Consider the following 19,027-nt stretch of genomic DNA (forward strand, 5'->3'; position numbering starts at 1 on the left):
TACAGTGAGGAAAATACTTCAATTGATGTGAAAGCAAGTCTGAAACCAGTGTTGAATGGAGTTTGTATAGGGACGTTAGGGTGAGGTTGCCAAGATAATTCTGGAATAGAATCCATGCCACGTTGACTATATGGTATGAAATTGATTTTTAAATTCATTTATGGCATGTGGGTGACATTGGCTGACCAGCATTTATTGCCCATCCCTAGTTGCCCTTGAGAAGGCTGCCTTCTTGAACTACTGCAGTCCACGAAGTGTTGGAACACCACCCACAGTGTAGTTGGGGATGGAGTTCCAGGATTTTGACAAAACCACAGTGAAGGAACGGCAATATACTTCCAAGTCACATGGTGGTGCTCCAGGTATCTGCTGCCGTTGTCCGTTCAGATAGTAGTGGTCATGGGTTTGGTGCCATGGTGAGTTCCTGTAGTACATCTTGTAGATGGGAAAGCGAGGGATATGACAGACCACAAGGTTACAAATTGTGGTTGAGCACAATTCTGCTGCCACCCAAAGCGCCTCATGGATGCCCAATTTTGAGTTGCTAGATCTGTTCAAAGTCTATCCTACTTAGCACGGTGGTATTGCCACACAACAAGATGGAGTGTATCCTCAATGTGAAGATGGGACTTCTTTTCTACAAGGACAGTGCGGTGGTCACTCATACTATTATAGACTGATGGATCTGTGGCAGGCAGGTTGGGGAGGATGAGGTCAAAATGTTTTTCCCTCTTGTTGGTTCCCTCGCCACCTATCCCAGTCCCAGTCTAGCAGCTATGGCTAGCAGCTTTAGGATCCAGCCAACTTGATCTGTGGTGGTACTACCGAGTCACTCTCGGTGGTGGATATTAAAGTCCCCAACCCAGAGTACATTCTCCTTTGCGACACTCAGGGCTTCCAAATGGTGTTCCAACATGTTGGAATACTGATTTATCAGCTGAGGGATGTTCAAACTGTCCCAGCCAGCAATGCTCACATCCCATAATGATTTTTTAAAAATTAACCTCCCTACTTTTGTATTCAATTCCCTCTCACGATAAATGATTACATTCCAGTACCTTTCCTAATTACTTGCTGTACCTGTATACTAGCCTTTTGTGAATCATACAGTAGCACATCCAGATCCCTCTGCACCTCAGAACTCTGCAATCTCTCACCATTTAGATACGATGTTTCTTTTTTATTCTTCCTGCCAAAATGGACAATTTCACATTTTCCCACATTATACTCCATTGCCAGATATTTGCCCGCTCACTAAATCTATTGATATCATTTTTTGGTAGCCTCCTCATGTCCTTTTCGAAATTTAGTTTTCTACCTGTCTTTGTGTCATCAGCAAATTTGGCACCATCCCTTCAATCCTTTATTTAAATTAGTTCAGATTGTCCAACAGCAATAGTTCCCCAGGATTTAAACAACATCCAAGTCCTGGTAACAATTGTAATGAGGCTCCCCCACCACCACCAACTACCTCCCACACACCCCCTCCTACTGTTCCCCCTGATCCCCCGCTCCTCTTGATTGTCCTCTCCGACTATCCTCCTCATCCCCCTAACTACCTCTGCAACCCCAACTATCCTTGTCACCACCCCACTGAATACCCCCAGTGACCATACTCCATGACCACCTAAACCCCCAACACAACCCTGACCCCCCCAATTACTTTTAAACTTACCAGCCTTATGGCAGCTAGTACTGTAAAAAGGGGGTGCAACTTCCTTACCTTCGACGCAGCTGCCTCTGAACTGCAACTTTCTTGCCTGACCAGAATTAGAATGTCAGGTGAGAAAGGTGTAATTGTATTTTAGGGTAAATAACTGTGATTGTCACTCCATGGAAGTTATAGCTGAGTTCTAACTTTCAGAAGCAGCTTAATTGGTTCCAAATTTAGACAATTTACAATAGATAATATATTTTTAAAAATTAAAAACAGCTTAAAAATCAAGGAATGAAAAGTTTCTCATTTACACGAGTTGTGAAACAAAATCACAACGTAATAGAAATGTACGTCTTTGCTACTTGAGATGGGATGTAAAGTCATCAAAGTGTTAACAGAGTACTAATTTACTGAGTTTAACAAAAATTATCTACATCGCAAATTAAGCTCCACAATCTTTTCCTTCCGCCCTTACCCGGTCTGGCCTACATGTGACTCCAGAGCCACAGCAATGTGATTGAATCTCAACTGCCCTCGGGTAACACGGGATGGGTAATAAATGCTGGCCAGTCAGTGAAGCCCATGTCCCATGAATGAATAAATTAAAAACAGGATGATTTTAATCTTAAAATCTGAGTTGTCAGTAAGATCACTAGTTCAAATCCCAGGACAGGGTGACATTTAAACACCACATCTCCTAGGTGCTATTCTACAAACCTAGGTTGCCATTCATATTTACTGCTGGTTTCTCCTCTTCACCCAAAATTTCATCCCAGTAGAGTTCCACCATTGCCAGGTCAAAGATATCTTACACACTTTCTTATAACTGAACAGAAATCTTAGTTTGTGGACAATAAAAAAAAAATTGTTGAGAAAAAATGACCAAAGTAGCTAAATAAGCTTTGCCAACTCAATGTCTAATAATTGAAACAATTCCAGTACAACATCCAGATATTTCTCTAATCTAAAACCAGTACGGATTCATCATTTATTTTTCTCTATTAGTATCCAACATTTCCATTTCCGCTGCCTCCCCATCCCTCCTCCTGACTGATTCTGTGATTTTTTGTTCATTGAGCAGCAGCACTAACTCAACACAGCTGCTTTCAAACAGCTTCATGTCAGAGTTTATTTGTTTTTAGGCCTTTGTAAAACATGAGGGTATTTCTTTTCCTTCCATTTTTGTCTTTATGGGACACTGGGCCAGAACTAATTTCAACAGCCAGAGAGCTTATACCTACACTTTGTCTATCTCTTCTCGCTTTGAATGAAGTCCATATATCGAAATTCATTCAAGTGTTCTGTAAACATAATGCTGCAAACTGTACTGATCCATGAATTTTCAAATAAATACATTAGCTATAAAAAGGAGGGTAATGCAAGGTTTTACTTTTAAAGTTGTAAATATCATCAATGTGTTGTAAGGAATATCAACAGCCATTGTGTTAATAGAAAAACTTGCAACATGCAAAATAAAGAATCCAATGCACATTAGAGATCCAAGATCCACAGGCAAGAATTTAGAACATAGAACATAGAAAGCCACAGCACAAACAGGCCCTTCGGCCCACAAGTTGCGCCGATCACATCCCCACCTCTAGGCCTACCTATAGCCCTCAATCCCATTAAATCCCATGTACTCATCCAGAAGTCTCTTAAAAGACCCCAACGAGTTTGCCTCCACCACCACCGACGTCAGCCGATTCCACTCACCCACCACCCTCTGAGTGAAAAACTTACCCCTGACATCTCCTCTGTACCTACCCCCCAGCACCTTAAACCTGTGTCCTCTCGTAGCAACCATTTCAGCCCTTGGAAATAGCCTCTGGGAGTCTACCCTATCCAGACCTCTCAACATCTTGTAAACCTCTATCAGGTCACCTCTCATCCTTCGTCTCTCCAGGGAGAAGAGACCAAGCTCCCTCAACCTATCCTCATAAGGCATGCCCCCCAATCCAGGCAACATCCTTGTAAATCTCCTCTGCACCCTTTCAATGGCTTCAACATCTTTCCTGTAATGAGGTGACCAGAACTGCGCGCAGTACTCCAAGTGGGGTCTAACCAGGGTCCTATAAAGCTGCAGCATTATCTCCCGACTCCTAAACTCAATCCCTCGATTAATGAAGGCCAGTACGCCGTACGCCTTCTTGACCGCATCCTCCACTTGCGAGGCCGATTTAAGAGTCCTATGGACCCGGACCCCAAGGTCCTTCTGATCCTCTACACTGCTAAGAATGGTACCCTTCATATTATACTGCTGCTTCATCCCATTGGATCTGCCAAAATGGATCACCACACACTTATCCGGGTTGAAGTCCATCTGCCACTTCTCCGCCCAGTCTTGCATTCTATCTATGTCTCGCTGCAACTTCTGACATCCCTCCAAACTATCCACAACACCACCTACCTTGGTGTCGTCAGCAAACTTACCAACCCATCCCTCCACTTCCTCATCCAGGTCATTTATGAAAATGACAAACAGCAAGGGTCCCAGAACAGATCCCTGGGGCACTCCACTGGTCACTGACCTCCATGCAGAGAAAGACCCCTCCACAGTTACTCTCTGCCTTCTGCAGGCAAGCCAGTTCTGGATCCACAAGGCAACAGCCCCTTGGATCCCATGCCCTCTCACTTTCTCAAGAAGTCTTGCATGGGGGACCTTATCGAACGCCTTGCTGAAGTCCATATAAACCACATCCACCGCTCTTCCTTCGTCAATGTGTTTGGTCACATTTTCAAAGAACTCAACCAGGCTCGTAAGGCACGACCTGCCCTTGACAAAGCCGTGCTGACTACTTTTGATCATACTAAACTTCTCTAGATGATCATAAATCCTGTCTCTCAGGATCCTCTCCATCAACTTACCAACCACTGAGGTTAGACTCACCGGTCGGTAATTTCCCGGGCTGTCCCTGTTCCCTTTCTTGAATATAGGGACCACATCTGCAATCCTCCAATCCTCCGGAACCTCTCCCGTCTCCATCGACGATGCAAAGATCATCGCCAAAGGCTCCGCAATCTCCTCCCTCGCCTCCCACAGTAACCTGGGGTACATCCCATCCGGTCCCGGCGACTTACCAACCTTGATGCCATTCAATAGTTCCAACACATCCTCTTTCTTTATGTCCACATGCTCGATCCTTTCTGTCCACCGCAAACCAGCAGTACAACCACCCAGATTCCCAATTTATGGGAATTAAGTTATTTCTACTAAATTTATTAATGGCATACCAAAAATAAAGTGAACCGTGTCAACCTCTCATGTTTCCAGGCAAAATTAAGCATTAAATCTACCAAAACCACATACAAAGTCATTTGTGAACATACAATAGCACTAGGATTATGTATAATGTTAGTCAGCTATTCAAGGAATAGATGTTAAGTAAACAAGAACAAGTAAGAAATCTATTTTGTATTAAGCCTCAAAGTTAAAACTGTATTGACAGTGGCAATCTTCGTGGAGTTCACAAAAGCCCTTCTTGAGATTAACACAACTGATTACATTCAATTAGAAATCATCATAGAAACCCTACAGTGCAGAAGGAGGCCATTCGGCCCATCGAGTCTGCACCGACCACAATCCCACCCAGGCCCTACCCCCACATATTTACCCGCTAATCCCGCTAACCTACGCATCTCAGAACTCTAAGGGGCAATTTTTAACCTGGCCAATCAACCTAACCCGCACATCTTTGGACTGTGGGAGGAAACCGGAGCACCCGGAGGAAACCCATTCTGAATTTACTCCCCAGTTCATGCTTTGAGATTAATCTATCTATAGCATAGCCAGAATAGGGTACATTCTATGCTTTACTTACTCCAAACACCAGCCTGTTAGCCTCTGGGATCACGACTAGATCTTCTTGATGAAAGATTGGTACAAGTTGATGCAGGGTATATAAAGGTAATGAAACATTTGTGAAGCACTATAGTTGCATTATACAGAAGATATAAAACATGCAAGGACTGTAAAGCAAATGGAAGTTAAAAACAGAAGAAAGAGATCCAGAAAGATGTGCTCTATGACTGTAACGTGTGATCTTGTAACAGCAAAGCAAAGCTGATGGCTGATGTCTGTGGGCATGGATTCATTTAACCCTTAAACTAATAAAGTTGTGACCTCCCCCATGTCTTGAAGCCAGACAAAGTCATAGTCAACTCTTGGCACCTCAGATGGAACATGAATTTTAAGCATTACAAATTAATGGAGTTAGGGGCTTTATTGGTACAGCACAGTTGGCACAGCAGCAGTTCAAGAAGGCAGCTCACCACCTTCTCAAGGCCAATTAATTAAAGTTAATTTATTAGTCACAAGTAAGGCTTACATTAACACTGCAATGAAGTTACTGTGAAATTCCCCTGTGAAATTAGGTGTGAACAACAAAAATGGTAGCCTAGCCAATGATGCCCACATCCTGTCAAAAAAATAAGAAGCATGAAATGGCCAAATGAAATACGGCAATGATAGATTTTTTTCCTCTTTGTCACGAGCCTTTGAGGAAAGCAGAATATGTCGAGAGATTGATTAACTTTTCCGACCATAGTAGGAACCCACTAACCATATCCTCAGTGTAACCATACTAATACAACTGCTGAGCATCACAGTAAGAAGTCTCACAACGCCAGGTTAAAGTCCAACAGGTTTATTTGGTAGCAAAAGCCACTAGCTTTCAGAGAGCTTGCTGCCCCTTCGTCAGGTGAGTGGGAGTTCTGTTCACAAACAGAGCATATAAAGACACAAACTCAATTTACAAAATAATGATTGGAAATCGAGTCTTTACAGGTAATCAAGTCTTAAAGGTACAGACAATGTGAGTGGAGAGAGCGTTAAGCACAGGTTGAAGAGATGTGTATTGTCTCCAAACAGAACAGTTAGTGAGATTTTGCAAGTCCAGGCAAGTCGTGGGGGTTACAGATAGTGTGACATGAACCCAAGATCCCGGTTGAGGCCGTCCTCATGTGTGCGGAACTTGGCTATCAGTCTCTGCTCAGCGACTCTGCACTGTTGTGTGTTGTGAAGGCCGCCTTGGAGAACGCTTACCCGAAGATCAGAGGCCGAATGCCCGTGACCGCTGAATGCCCGTGACCCCAACAGGAAGAGAACACTCTTGCTTGGTGATTGTCGAACGGTGTTCATTCATCCGTTGTCGTAGCGTCTGCATGGTCTCCCCAATGTACCATGCCTCGGGACATCCTTTCCTGCAGCGTATCAGGTAGACAATGTTGGCCGAGTTGCAAGAGTATGTACCGTGTACCTGGTGGATGGTGTTCTCACGTGAGATGAAGGCTTCTGTGTCAATGATCCGGCACGTATTGCAGAGGTTGCTGTGACAAGGTTGTGTGGTGTCGTGGTCACTGTTCTCCTGAAGGCTGGGTAGTTTGCTGCGGACAATGGTATGTTTGAGGTTGTGCGGTTGTTTGAAGGCAAGAAGTGGGGGTATGGGGATGGCCTTGGCGAGACGTTCGTCTTCATCAATGACATGTTGAAGGCTCCGGAGGAGACGTCGTAGCTTCTCCGCTCCGGGGAAGTACTGGACGACGAAGGGTACTCTGTCCACCGTGTCCCATGTTTGTCTTCTGAGGAAGTCGGTGTGGTTTTTCGCTGTGGCGCGCCGGAACTGTCGATCGATGAGTCGGGTGCCATATCCTGTTCTTATGAGGGCATCTTTCAGCGTCTGGAGGTGTCTGTTGCGACCCTCCTCATCTGAGCAGATCCTGTGTTTACGGAGGGCTTGTCCATAGGGGATGGCTTCTTTAACGTGTTTAGGGTGGAAGCTGGAGAAGTGGAGCATCGTGAGGTTATCCGTGGGTTTGCGGTACAGTGAAGGGCTGAGGTGACCATACTTAATGGAGATGCGTGTGTCCAAGAATGCAACCGATTCCGGAGAGTAGTCCACGATGAGTCTGATGGTGGGATGGAACTTGTTGGTGTCATCATAGAGTTGTTTCAGTGATTGTTTACCATGAGTCCAAAGGAAGAAAATGTCATCGATGTATCTAGTGTATAGCATCGGTTGAAGGTCCTGTGCGGTGAAGAGGTCTTGTTCAAACCTGTGCATGACGATGTTGGCATATTGAGGTGCGAATTTGGTCCCCATGGCTGTTCCGTGTGTCTGGATGAAGAACTGGTTGTTGAAGGTGAAGACATTGTGGTCCAGGATGAAGCGGATGAGTTGTAAAATTGCATCTGGAAACTGGCAGTTGTCGGCGTTGAGTACGGAGGCAGTTGCAGTAATGCCATCGTCGTGGGGGATGCTGGTGTAGAGTGCCGAGACATCCATTGTGACGAGGAGTGCTCCTGGTTCAACTGCTCCATGTGTGCTGAGTTTCTGTAGGAAGTCTGTAGTGTCACGACAAAAGCTGGGGTTCTTTGTACAATGGGTTTCAGGATGCCCTCGATGTAGCCGGAGAGGTTCTCGCACAGGATCCTATTGCCCGATACGATGGGACCACCAGGTGTATTTGCCTTGTGTATCTTCGGGAGGCAGTAGAGATCTCCAACGCGGGGAGTACGTGGGATGAGAGCACGGAGGGTGCTCTGAAGGTCCGGATCAAAGGTCTTGATCAGAGTGTTGAGTTGACGGGTGTGTTCTTTGGTCGGATCTGCGGGTAACTCCCTGTGTGGGAACCTCTCCGGCTACGTGGAGGGCATCCTGAAACCCATTGTACAAAGAACCCCCAGTTTTTGTCGCGACACTACGGACTTCCTAGAAAAACTCAACACACATGGAGCAGTTGAACCAGGAGCGTTCCTCGTCACAATGGATGTCTCGGCACTCTACACCAGCATCCCCCACGACGACGGCATTGCTGCAACTGCCCCCGTACTCAATGCTGACAACTGCCAGTTTCCAGATGCAATTTTACAACTCATCCGCTTCATCCTGGACCACAATGTCTTCACCTTCAACAACCAGTTCTTCATCCAGACACACGGAACAGCCATGGGGACCAAATTTGCACCTCAATATGCCAGCATCTTCATGCACAGGTTCAAACAAGATCTCTTCACCGCACAGGACCTTCAACCAATGCTATACACGAGATACGTCGATGACATTTTCTTCCTTTGGACTCATGGTAAACAATCACTGAAACAACTATATGATGACATCAACAAGTTCCATCCCACCATCAGACTCACCATGGACTACTCTCTGGAATCAGTTGCATTCTTGGACACACGCATCTCCATTAAGGACAGTCACCTCAGCACTTCACTGTACCGCAAACCCACGGATAACCTCACGATGCTCCACATCTCCGGCTTCCACCCTAAACACGTTAAAGAAGCCATCCCCTATGGACAAGCCTTCCGTATACACAGGATCTGCTCAGATGAGGATTGCAACAGACACCTCCAGACGCTGAAAGATGCCCTCATAAGAACAGGATATGGCACTCGACTCATTGATCGACAGTTTCGACGCGCCACAGCGAAAAACTGCACCGACCTCCTCAGAAGACAAACACGGGACACGGTGGACATAGTACCCTTCGTCGTCCAGTTCTTCCCCGGAGCGGAGAAGCTACGACATCTTCTCCGGAGCCTTCAACATGTCATTAATGAAGACGAACATCTCGCCAAGGCCATCCCCACACCCCCACTTCTTGCCTTCAAACAATCGCACAACCTCAAACAGATCATTGTCCGCAGCAAACTACCCAGCCTTCAGGAGAACAGTGACCACAACACCACACAACCCTGCCACAGCAACCTCTGCAAGATGTGCCGGATCATCGACACGGATGCCATCATCTCACGTGAGAACACCATCCACCAGGTACACGGTACATACTCTTGCAACTCAGCCAACGTTGTCTACCTGATACGCTGCAGGAAAGGATGTCCCGTGGCATGGTACATTGGGGAGACCATGCAGACGCTACGACAACGGATGAATGAACACCACTCGACAATCACCAAGCAAGAGTGTTCTCTTCCTGTTGGGGAACACTTCAGCGGTCACGGGCATTCGGCCTCTGATCTTCGGGTAAGCATTCTCCAAGGCCTTCATGACACACGACAGCGCAGAGTCGCTGAGCAGAGACTGATAGCCAAGTTCCGCACACATGAGGACGGCCTCAACCGGGATCTTGGGTTCATGTCACACTATCTGTAACCGCCACGGCTTGCCTGGACCTGCAAAATATCACTAACTGTCTGTCTGGAGACAATACACATCTCTTTAACCTGTGCTTAACGCTCTCTCCACTCACATTGTCTGTATCTTTAAGAGTTGATTACCTGTAAAGACTTGCATTCCAATCATTATTTTGTAAATTGAGTTTGTGTCTTTATATGCTCTGTTTGTGAATAGAACTCCCACTCACCTGACGAAGGGGCAGCGCTCCGAAAGCTAGTGGCTTTTGCTACCAAATAAACCTGTTGGACTTTAACCTGGTGTTGTGAGACTTCTTCCTGTGTTTACCCCAGTCCAATGCCGGCATCTCCACATCATGAGCATCACAGTGCCAATGTCCAGCAGTCTCACAACATGGACTACTTCATTACATGAATCTATACAAAGCAAATCGGAGTATAAAGTTAGTTACTTGTCAAAAGACTCCTGACGCATATACAAGCTCCATAGATGAAAGCATGCTTTATTCACACACAAAGATTTAGACAAAAAGAAAGGTCATTTTGACAACATGAATGCATTGAATCTGTGGTTAACCACACATATTTAGAAGTACTTGATTAATGAATACCAAATTTTTAAATGAATACCAATGAAAAACCTAGAAAATATATTGTGGAATAATGAGATGCACAACCATCAGCTAACTCTTCCAAACAAATTGCTGACAAGTTTCCTAATAGCTCTCTTCACCATCTATGTGAATGGCAACTGCAGCTTTTAAATTATGGCTTATGTGTACCATTCTGTAAAACATAGCCTCAGGTAAACCTGTACTGAATAATTCAAGAGGGGTTTCAGTGAACATATGGAAGGGCATGGAACATAACATTCCACACATTTCTCAGTTTCCACTGAGTGTGGAACATTCAATTGCTTTACTGATTATAAATTACCCTGTCTTGAACATACTGAAATGATTTTACAGAAAAATACCTTCAAAACCCTATCTATTAAATTATCTATTCACTCAAACAATCAGCAGGATTCAGCAAAAAAAATTACAAATTGATTCTCCAAGAATTCACTGTTCATGAATGATTTACCGTGTGTGTTGAGGCTTGGTGCCAATTTCCATGATCAAGAACTCTTTAAATAAACTTTACACAACTTTTTACAGAAAAACACCTTTGAAATTCTTGCAGTTGAAAGCAATTATATATCTCAATGTTGCACAACTGATTTTCTTTCCCATTGACCACCACTGCACAAACCAGGAAAGTTAGGAAAGCTACCACCAATGGGTCAGTATATGACAGCTTGATTTTACATACTCAGAATCACAAAATTGCTATGGCACAGGAGACAATGTGGCCCATCATATCTGCACCAGCTCTCCAAACAAGCATCATGGCATACTACCATTCCCTTGCCTTTTTTTCCCCCCCCATACCTCTGCACATTGTTTCTACTTAAATAATGACCAATTAACATCCAGAAGAGCACTAACCTTTATATTCATTAATGACTATTTTACCTACAGCTTGCATTTCTTATTGCATATGTTTTATCACAGGGATTCTCAAGAAGATTCAATAGGTCCACTGATGTGTAGCAATGTGTCCTAATGAAATATGTCACCACCCTTTCACAAATCAGCATATCCATTCACCTTCTAGTTAGTAGAAGGTGAATGGAAGCTACCAGCAGAAGTGCAGTGTGCACTTGAAGACAGACATCAACAGATTGGAATAATCCTACCAAAACTCCTGGAGACAATAAGATTGCAATTTGTCGGCAAACCACAATTTCCATGTTTGGCAAAGTGAAGACCGGGGGGTGATATTTATGGTTAAGCTGATGAAATGTACTCTGCACAGACCCTTCCTGTCGATTCAGTCTCTACTGTCCCTTGTGCAGACTCTGGCTGTGCTAGAATTGCTATTTAGTCATCTGGAGGCAGCTACACCAATAACCCATGAGGCAGGAGGTCAGGCTTGGCAATTCATCTGTGCAGAGCCTCCTTAGAACTGGGAATTAAAGAGCTGCATACTCTCTATAGAACTTATCAAAGCATTCCCTTGACAAGGGAAGTAAAGATCAAATTACTGTAACAGTAACATAGTGGTCGGTCAACATCTACGGGAACAGCAACTGATGAAGCAGTTCTAGTAACTTAATCCTTTGTTCACTCACCTGGGATATCTGATGCTTTGCTCTTCCTTATGAGGTATTTGATTGTATGTTTGCACATTTGAGGATGGGACATCATGCTTTACTCACCATCCAGGTGAGGATAGGGATATAATGTATATTTTGATTCTTAGGATGTGGGCAGGGCTGGATTTATGCTAAATGCTAGTTGGTGCATGCTGATTACATGCTGAAAGTGCAGATATTAACACGTTCTCATGTTGCATAATATGTTCTCGTTACATGAAGTGTAACAGAGCTATTTCAGTGGGAGCAAAATAAATTGCAAAGAACAGAAAACAATTTGTAAACAGACACAATAAATGCCAGATATGAATATTTCTCTTAACTTGACCATCAAGTTAAAACAACAAAACACAGGTCATGACATAAAACTCCATCAAGTTCAACCTTAAGGATTGAAGAATACAGAGATGGTGAAGAAAGTATGAGTAAAATGCATTAAGCCACCATTAAACCTGCAAATTACGGTTGCAAAAACAGCTGCTTGAGCCGCAATTTTATTTTTATTTGATATACCTGAACTGTAGCGCGTAATATGTGCATAACTACCGTCCAATGAATCTGTGAAACCCAGAAACATTTAATTACCAAGTATAAATTATATAAGGACAGCAACATCTTTTCTGCACAGAAAAATTACTTGCATGGGCTACAAGAGGAATAAAATTTTATAACAAAATGATGGGGGCCTCAGAAGCAAAAAGGTTCAGGAACCACACTATCTATAGAAAGCAATACAATGCATTACAGTAAACCTTTTAAAACATAAAACAATCATGGACATCACGTTGAAATTACTGTCTCTGTAATTCCCATAAAAATGCGCCAGATTCTCAAACTCACTTTCAACTGCCTCTACAACCTTCCCCAGCCTTGCAGCCCTCTGAGATGGCTGTGCTCCTCCAATTCTGGCCTCTTCTGCAATCTCACATTTTAGTATTCCACCACTGGTGTCCATGCTTTCAAATTCCGAGGCCCCAAGCTCCAGAATTCACTCTCTAAACATGTCCATCTCTCTCTACCTTTCTATCCTAAGATTAACCTTTCTATCCTAACATTAGTGGCAGAAGACATGCACACCGCATGTTGTGGGGCCAAACCTCCTCAGAGTTTCTCTAAAGCTTTTGCGTGAGACTGAGACACCCAATTTGTGTGAGTCATCACAAGGAGGCACAGCTGAGGATTTGTCAATAGAGAGACTGTGTACTGACAGGGGGAGACATGTGGTTCTCTTTCTCATGCTGTTGCTCATCAGAGGTGTAGGATGAAAATAAAAATCAAACTAGCACACAAAGACTCTTTTTCACGCGCACACTAGGCGTACAACATTACTTGTCCTTTCCAAGGACAGAATTTATGGAAACCCTGGCTACCCAAATATCAGGACCACTCTCTCGACCTCCCCAATTGAGTTCAAAGGAATGCAAAGCACTACATCTGGCATCAGCTTGGCTGCTGGAGTTGCTGGAAAGCTGACATATTTAGGAATCAGTCTACGTTTGGGTTCCTGTCCAGAGTTTTTGTCAAGGTTTACTCCCTTAGCCTTCAACTCTCCCAAGATATCCATAAGACAAGACAGTGGAGTTATTCACCCATACTTGGGAGTTTCGCCAGGATGTCAGGGATAATTCCACTGTTCTTCTTTGAAATATATCCAACCAAGAGGGCAGATGGTGTCTCAGTTTAATGTCTCATCTGAAAGACACCATCTGCGACAGTGCGGTACTCCCTCAATAATGCAATGATCAAATTTTGGAGTGGGATTTGAACCAAAAACCTCCTGAATTAGAGACAAGAGAACTATTCACTGAACCACAGTTGACAGGTACATGTCTTTGAGTCAAACTGTATTGCATAATGTTCCAATGAAGCACCCAGAACAATTTGCTCTGTTGAATGTCCTATGCAGATGCAAATTGCTTTTGTGTAAGAAAATATTTTTTGAGATGCAATGACAGACATCTCAAGATTCTATGGAAATGTAAGGTCTCTTTTGTACAAAAGAACCTTTGCCCACTGAGCAAACTGGTGCTTTGGCTGTTGAAGGAAGGGGTAACTCATATAAGCAGTTTTCCAGAAATAAGTTCAAGAGGTATGATAAACTCAGTCTGGAAACTCAGAGTGGGGAAACATGCGAACAAACTTGTGCAGTAACATTCCTGGAACTGCATGTTTATATGCCAAAGTCATCCACCAGTAGGAGTTAAATTGGAGTTTTATTATATCCTTCACTTAAAGATTTTTAACATAGCATCCTTTAAGACACTAGCTTGGAAGAGCTGCTGAGTACAAGAAGGCACAAGAGAGGGGAGTCAAAGAGGGTGACAGAATGTCTCAAAGAGCATAAGGGAAGGGGTCAGAGCGCGTGAGGCTGGACAAGACAATGGGACGTGGGTGGGCAAGAGAGACTCATTTATAGAACATAGAAAAACTACAGCACAAACAGGCTCTTCGGCCCACAAGTTGTGACGAACACATCCCTACCTTCTAGACCTACCTATAACCCTCCATCCTATTAAGCTCCATGTACTCATCCAGGAGTCTCTTAAAAGACCCTATTGAGTTCGCCTCCACCACCCCTGACGGCAGCCGATTCCACTCGCCCACCACCCTCTGTGTGAAAAACTTACCCCTAACATCTCCCCTGTACCTACCCCCCAGCACCTTAAACCTGTGTCCTCTCGTAGCAGACATTTCCACCTTGGGAAAAAGCCTCTGAGAGTCCACCCGATCTATGCCTCTCAACATCTTATACACCTCTATTAGGTCTTCTCTCATCTCTCGTCTCTCCAAGGAGAAAAGACCGAGCTCTCTCAGCCTATCCTCATAAGGCATGCCACTCAATCCAAGCAACATCCTTGTAAATCTCCTCTGCACCCTTTCAATCTTTTCCACATCCTTCCTATAGTGAGGCGACCAGAACTGAGCACAGTACTCCAAGTGGGGTCTGACAAGGGTCTTATATAGCTTATATATAGTCTTATATATATTTATGTAGCATCTTTCATAATCCCAAGAAATCCCAAAGTGCTTTATTACCAACAAACTACTTTCTGAAGTGTAGTCTTTGTTGTAATTGAAACAGAGTGCCAATCAGCACATAGCAAGCTTCCACAAACAGCAATTTGAAGGTGACCATGTAATCTGCCTCAGTGATATTATTTGAATGATAAATATTGGCCAGGACACCCACTTCAATATAGTGCAGTGAAATCTTTTACATCCACCCCAGTTTAAATTTTCATCCAAAATACAGCTTCTCTGATAATGCAGCACTTCCTCAGTTCTGCCAAAGTTTGGTGTTAAGTCTCTGGAGTTGGACTTGAACCCACAAACTTGCAAATCAGAGGCAAATGTGCTACTAACTGAGCTGCAGGCAGCACTGAATAACATGCATAACTGAAGCTAAGGTACGGAATGTTATTAATTCAGCTTCCTGGGGCTGTCAAGCTGACCCTCTAAGTCAATAATCCCTGTGCAGCTTTCAACACTCTCACGTTTTTAAAAAGTTCTTCTCCCAAAGTCAGAAACAAGACACCATTAAGGCTAAACAAAATCCTCTGTGATAGTTTTTAAAAGAGGTAGAAGCGACAAGAATAAATTGCAGATTGGCATAAATTAATTTTTGATTTATGAAGAAAACTTACACAAAATGTTTTCAGTATTTAACTAATTTGCAATGGCAAATATAAATCAGAAGAGGGCACTATAATATTGAATATTTCTTTGGCTTTCAACAAAGCTGTATGAAAAAAATCTTGACTTTTTAAAAAAACCATCTTGATCTCAAAACAGCTGTAAATTCTGACTGACTGAAATAAAACAGCAATCATCCAACACACATAACCAGTGTATGCAAGCAAGTTATTTCAACAGTGATAGAAAAAATGTGATTTAATATGCATCAGTCTGAAATTGTCATTTTGCAAAACATACATTGGCTGGAATTCTACCGTCCTGGCCGCCACGGGAATCAGAGCGTGTGAGGGGCAGACCATGGAAAGGCCCGTTGACCTCGGGCGGGATTTCACGGTTTCGGGACAAGCGAAGCCGTAAAATCCCATCCATGAAAACAAAGTTTATCACTAAGGTCACAACTTATTTCATGTTTTGCAAAGGAAAAATACCTCAATTTCAGTTACATTAATAAATTTAGTACACTTACCGTTTTGTTTCGTAGTCGGATAATATCAGACACAGATCCAGCTCCACAATATTCCATAACTATCCAGAGGTCTGTATTTTTAAAATAGCTGCCATAGTAATTCACTACATAAGCACTGGTGGGAGGGGGGTGGAAAAAAAAACCACAAAACAAGAATTCAAAATCATAACTTTCCCATCATTCACATAAATGTTCCTGAACTCTCTTCAAGCTGAGCCGCACAACCAGTCATAGTGCTAACCCCCCTTGCCCCTTATCAGTTTTGTCCACAGTACCAACTGACCCCACCATCCCCACCCCCAAATTAAAGAATAAATAAGAAAGAATTTCACACAATGCTATTCAAGGGATGGCACAGTGGTTAGCACTGCTGCCTCACAGCGCCAGGGACCCGGGTTCGACTCCCAACTTGGGTCACTGTCTGTGTGGAGTTTGCACGTTCTCCCCGTGTCTGCATGGGTTTGCTCTGGGTGCTCTGGTTTCCTCCCACAATCTGAGAGACGTGCGGGTTAGGTTGACTGGCTATGCTAAATTCCCCCTCAGTGTACCGAACAGGTGCCGGAGTGTGGCGACTAGGGGATTTTCACAGAAACTTCATTGCTGTGTTAATATAAGCCTACTTGTGACACTAATAAATAAACTTTCAAAACTATATTGTCCAGATAACCTCTATATAAAAGCAAGACCATGCAGATGATGGAAACCTGAAATAAAAACAGAAAATTGTGAAAATACCAAGCAAGACACGCAGCATCTGTTGAGAGACAGAAATGTTTTAATGTTGCAATGACCTATTGCCAGGACTGAGAAAAGTTAGAGATGTAACTGGTTTAAGGTAAGTACAAACTTTGAGAAAAGAGAAGGGGAAGAAAAGAACAAAGGGGAAGTTCTGTGAAAGAATGGGAGACTGGAGAGATTAAATGACAAAATAAATGATGATGATGCAAGATAAAATGGAGGCTGATAATGGGGGAATGAATGCCTCCAGAATGGTGGTTTTCAACCAATGTACCGTGACCTACTGTGTGCTGTAAGAATTGTTGGAAGTGTGCCATGAAATTTTGTACAAAGGTTTTGAGACTGACACAGTTCTTATTGGAAACTGGAACTAAGATAGCATTTAATATTAGAACTCCAAATAGAATTAAACCTGACCTCTCAGCCTTTAACAAATATGACAGGAGTCAGTGAAGCCATTTTATCAGAAATTTGTTTCTTTTGGACACAGTTATGTGATGATGTTTTGATGATTGAAGAAGGATTTTGAGATTTGGTTGCTTCTAATTCTGTGGAATTTGTGCGTGGATCTTACATGCTTTTATACATATATACACATATATGTTACTTGTTCCTCCCTTAACCATGACAGCTCCTCAAACCAGCTCACCCAGTCCAACTAACTCTGTAGTAAAAACATTATTTTTTAGGATTTGGTAATTGTTTCAATAAAAGAGATTACTTTCACTTATATTTCAATCTAATGATTGGGGTGTGATTTCTAAAACATTTCCGCCATCTTTAAACTGACTAATTGTGATTTTCACTTCTCTATCAATAACCCAAATCACCAAATCAGTTTCATTCAAACATTTTATTCTTTCCCACCTCTTGTTTCCCATGAAATTTAATTCATTTCAAAAATATGTATTTAACCGTGTAGCGGTTAAAATTACTGCTTTAGGTTGTAAGAAATGCCATCTAATCAGTTGGTGAGTTGGTCTGATTTTGTTTCCTGATTTCCACCCATCTGCTCAACTCAAAAAGCGTTGACCTGGATTTCCTGTGTAGGCAGGGAGGAGGGGTTTTATTTTTGGGGGGGGGGGGGGGTGATGTGTTCTGGACATTCCACATGGCCTGAAAAAGTTGAACAACAAGTCCAAGAGGAAGAAGTAGACTCTGAAATGAGAATGGAATTACAAGATACTGCTCATTTTTCTGCAGCTAAAGCGAGGGAAGAAACCCGGTTTAGATCAATTAGCTGGACAACTGGTTAGTGATGCAGAGCGATGCCAACCGCACGGGATCAATTCCTATGCTGGCTGAGGTTATTCATGAAGGTCCCGCCTTCCCAACCTTGCCCCTCATTTGTGGTGTGGTGCACCTCAGGATAAGTCACTGCCTACAGTGATCTGGGACAATGGTGATTTTAACCTTACCTTTAATTTATGTATTTTTTTTACTTTTGTGGCTTGCATTGTGGATTTGAATTTAAATTCATCAATTACAGACTTATTTTCATCAGTTACAAAGCAGAGCAGTGATTTGTGTACTTGTACCTTTTTGTGTCCATGTGGCTTGCATATGGATTTGAATTAATCAATTACAGGCTTGTTTTAATAAGTTAAAAAGCACTGAAGTGATTTGTGTTCTTTGCTGTATTTTGTGGATTACATTGTTTGAGTGCAGGATGGGCGTGGTCAGGAGCGCAATTATGTCATTTGGGGCAGAGCTTGACAACACTGGTAGGCAGGGGCCCTGGCACGGAGGCAGAGAGTGGGGCCCCCAAATGTCTAAGTCCACCACTGGCTCAGGATCCTTCCCACACAAGAAATTACTTCAGCAGCAAAATGAGATAGAGATGCTCTAATAGGGGCCAATTGTAATCCTTCAAATATCCAAAGCTCTGAACAATATTTATGCCACACTTGCTAGCAATGTTCCTGCTACATTATCAACAATATGAAATTGTGATATTAGGTCTAATCTTGTAACTAAATATTCCTCCAACATTATTTATCTCCTAATAGTAGCATGGAGGTCACCACATAAAAATGCTTTTCAACAGTATAGCGCAAGAACCTGGCTGGATTTTGATTGCTTATGTTAAAGGGAATCTAATCTAGATCTATGTTCTCCAGTTCTTCACCTGTCCAACAAACAAATTTAATGTTAAACAACATTCTC

General features: G+C 43.0%; 1 protein-coding gene across 1 annotated transcript in view; it reads right to left on the bottom strand.

Annotated features, from left to right (window-relative positions):
• The window catches only part of stk3 (serine/threonine kinase 3 (STE20 homolog, yeast)), a 391,198-nt gene that overhangs the window by 293,913 nt on the left and 78,258 nt on the right, over positions 1-19,027 (bottom strand). Inside the window, exon 4 of the mRNA XM_078215647.1 lies at positions 16,124-16,238. Within this exon, the coding sequence (XP_078071773.1) occupies positions 16,124-16,238 (115 nt within the window). The remainder of the gene's footprint in view (positions 1-16,123; positions 16,239-19,027) is intronic.

The sequence above is a fragment of the Mustelus asterias genome, chromosome 7, assembly GCF_964213995.1.
Source record: "Mustelus asterias chromosome 7, sMusAst1.hap1.1, whole genome shotgun sequence".
NCBI classification, from domain to species: domain Eukaryota; kingdom Metazoa; phylum Chordata; class Chondrichthyes; order Carcharhiniformes; family Triakidae; genus Mustelus; species Mustelus asterias.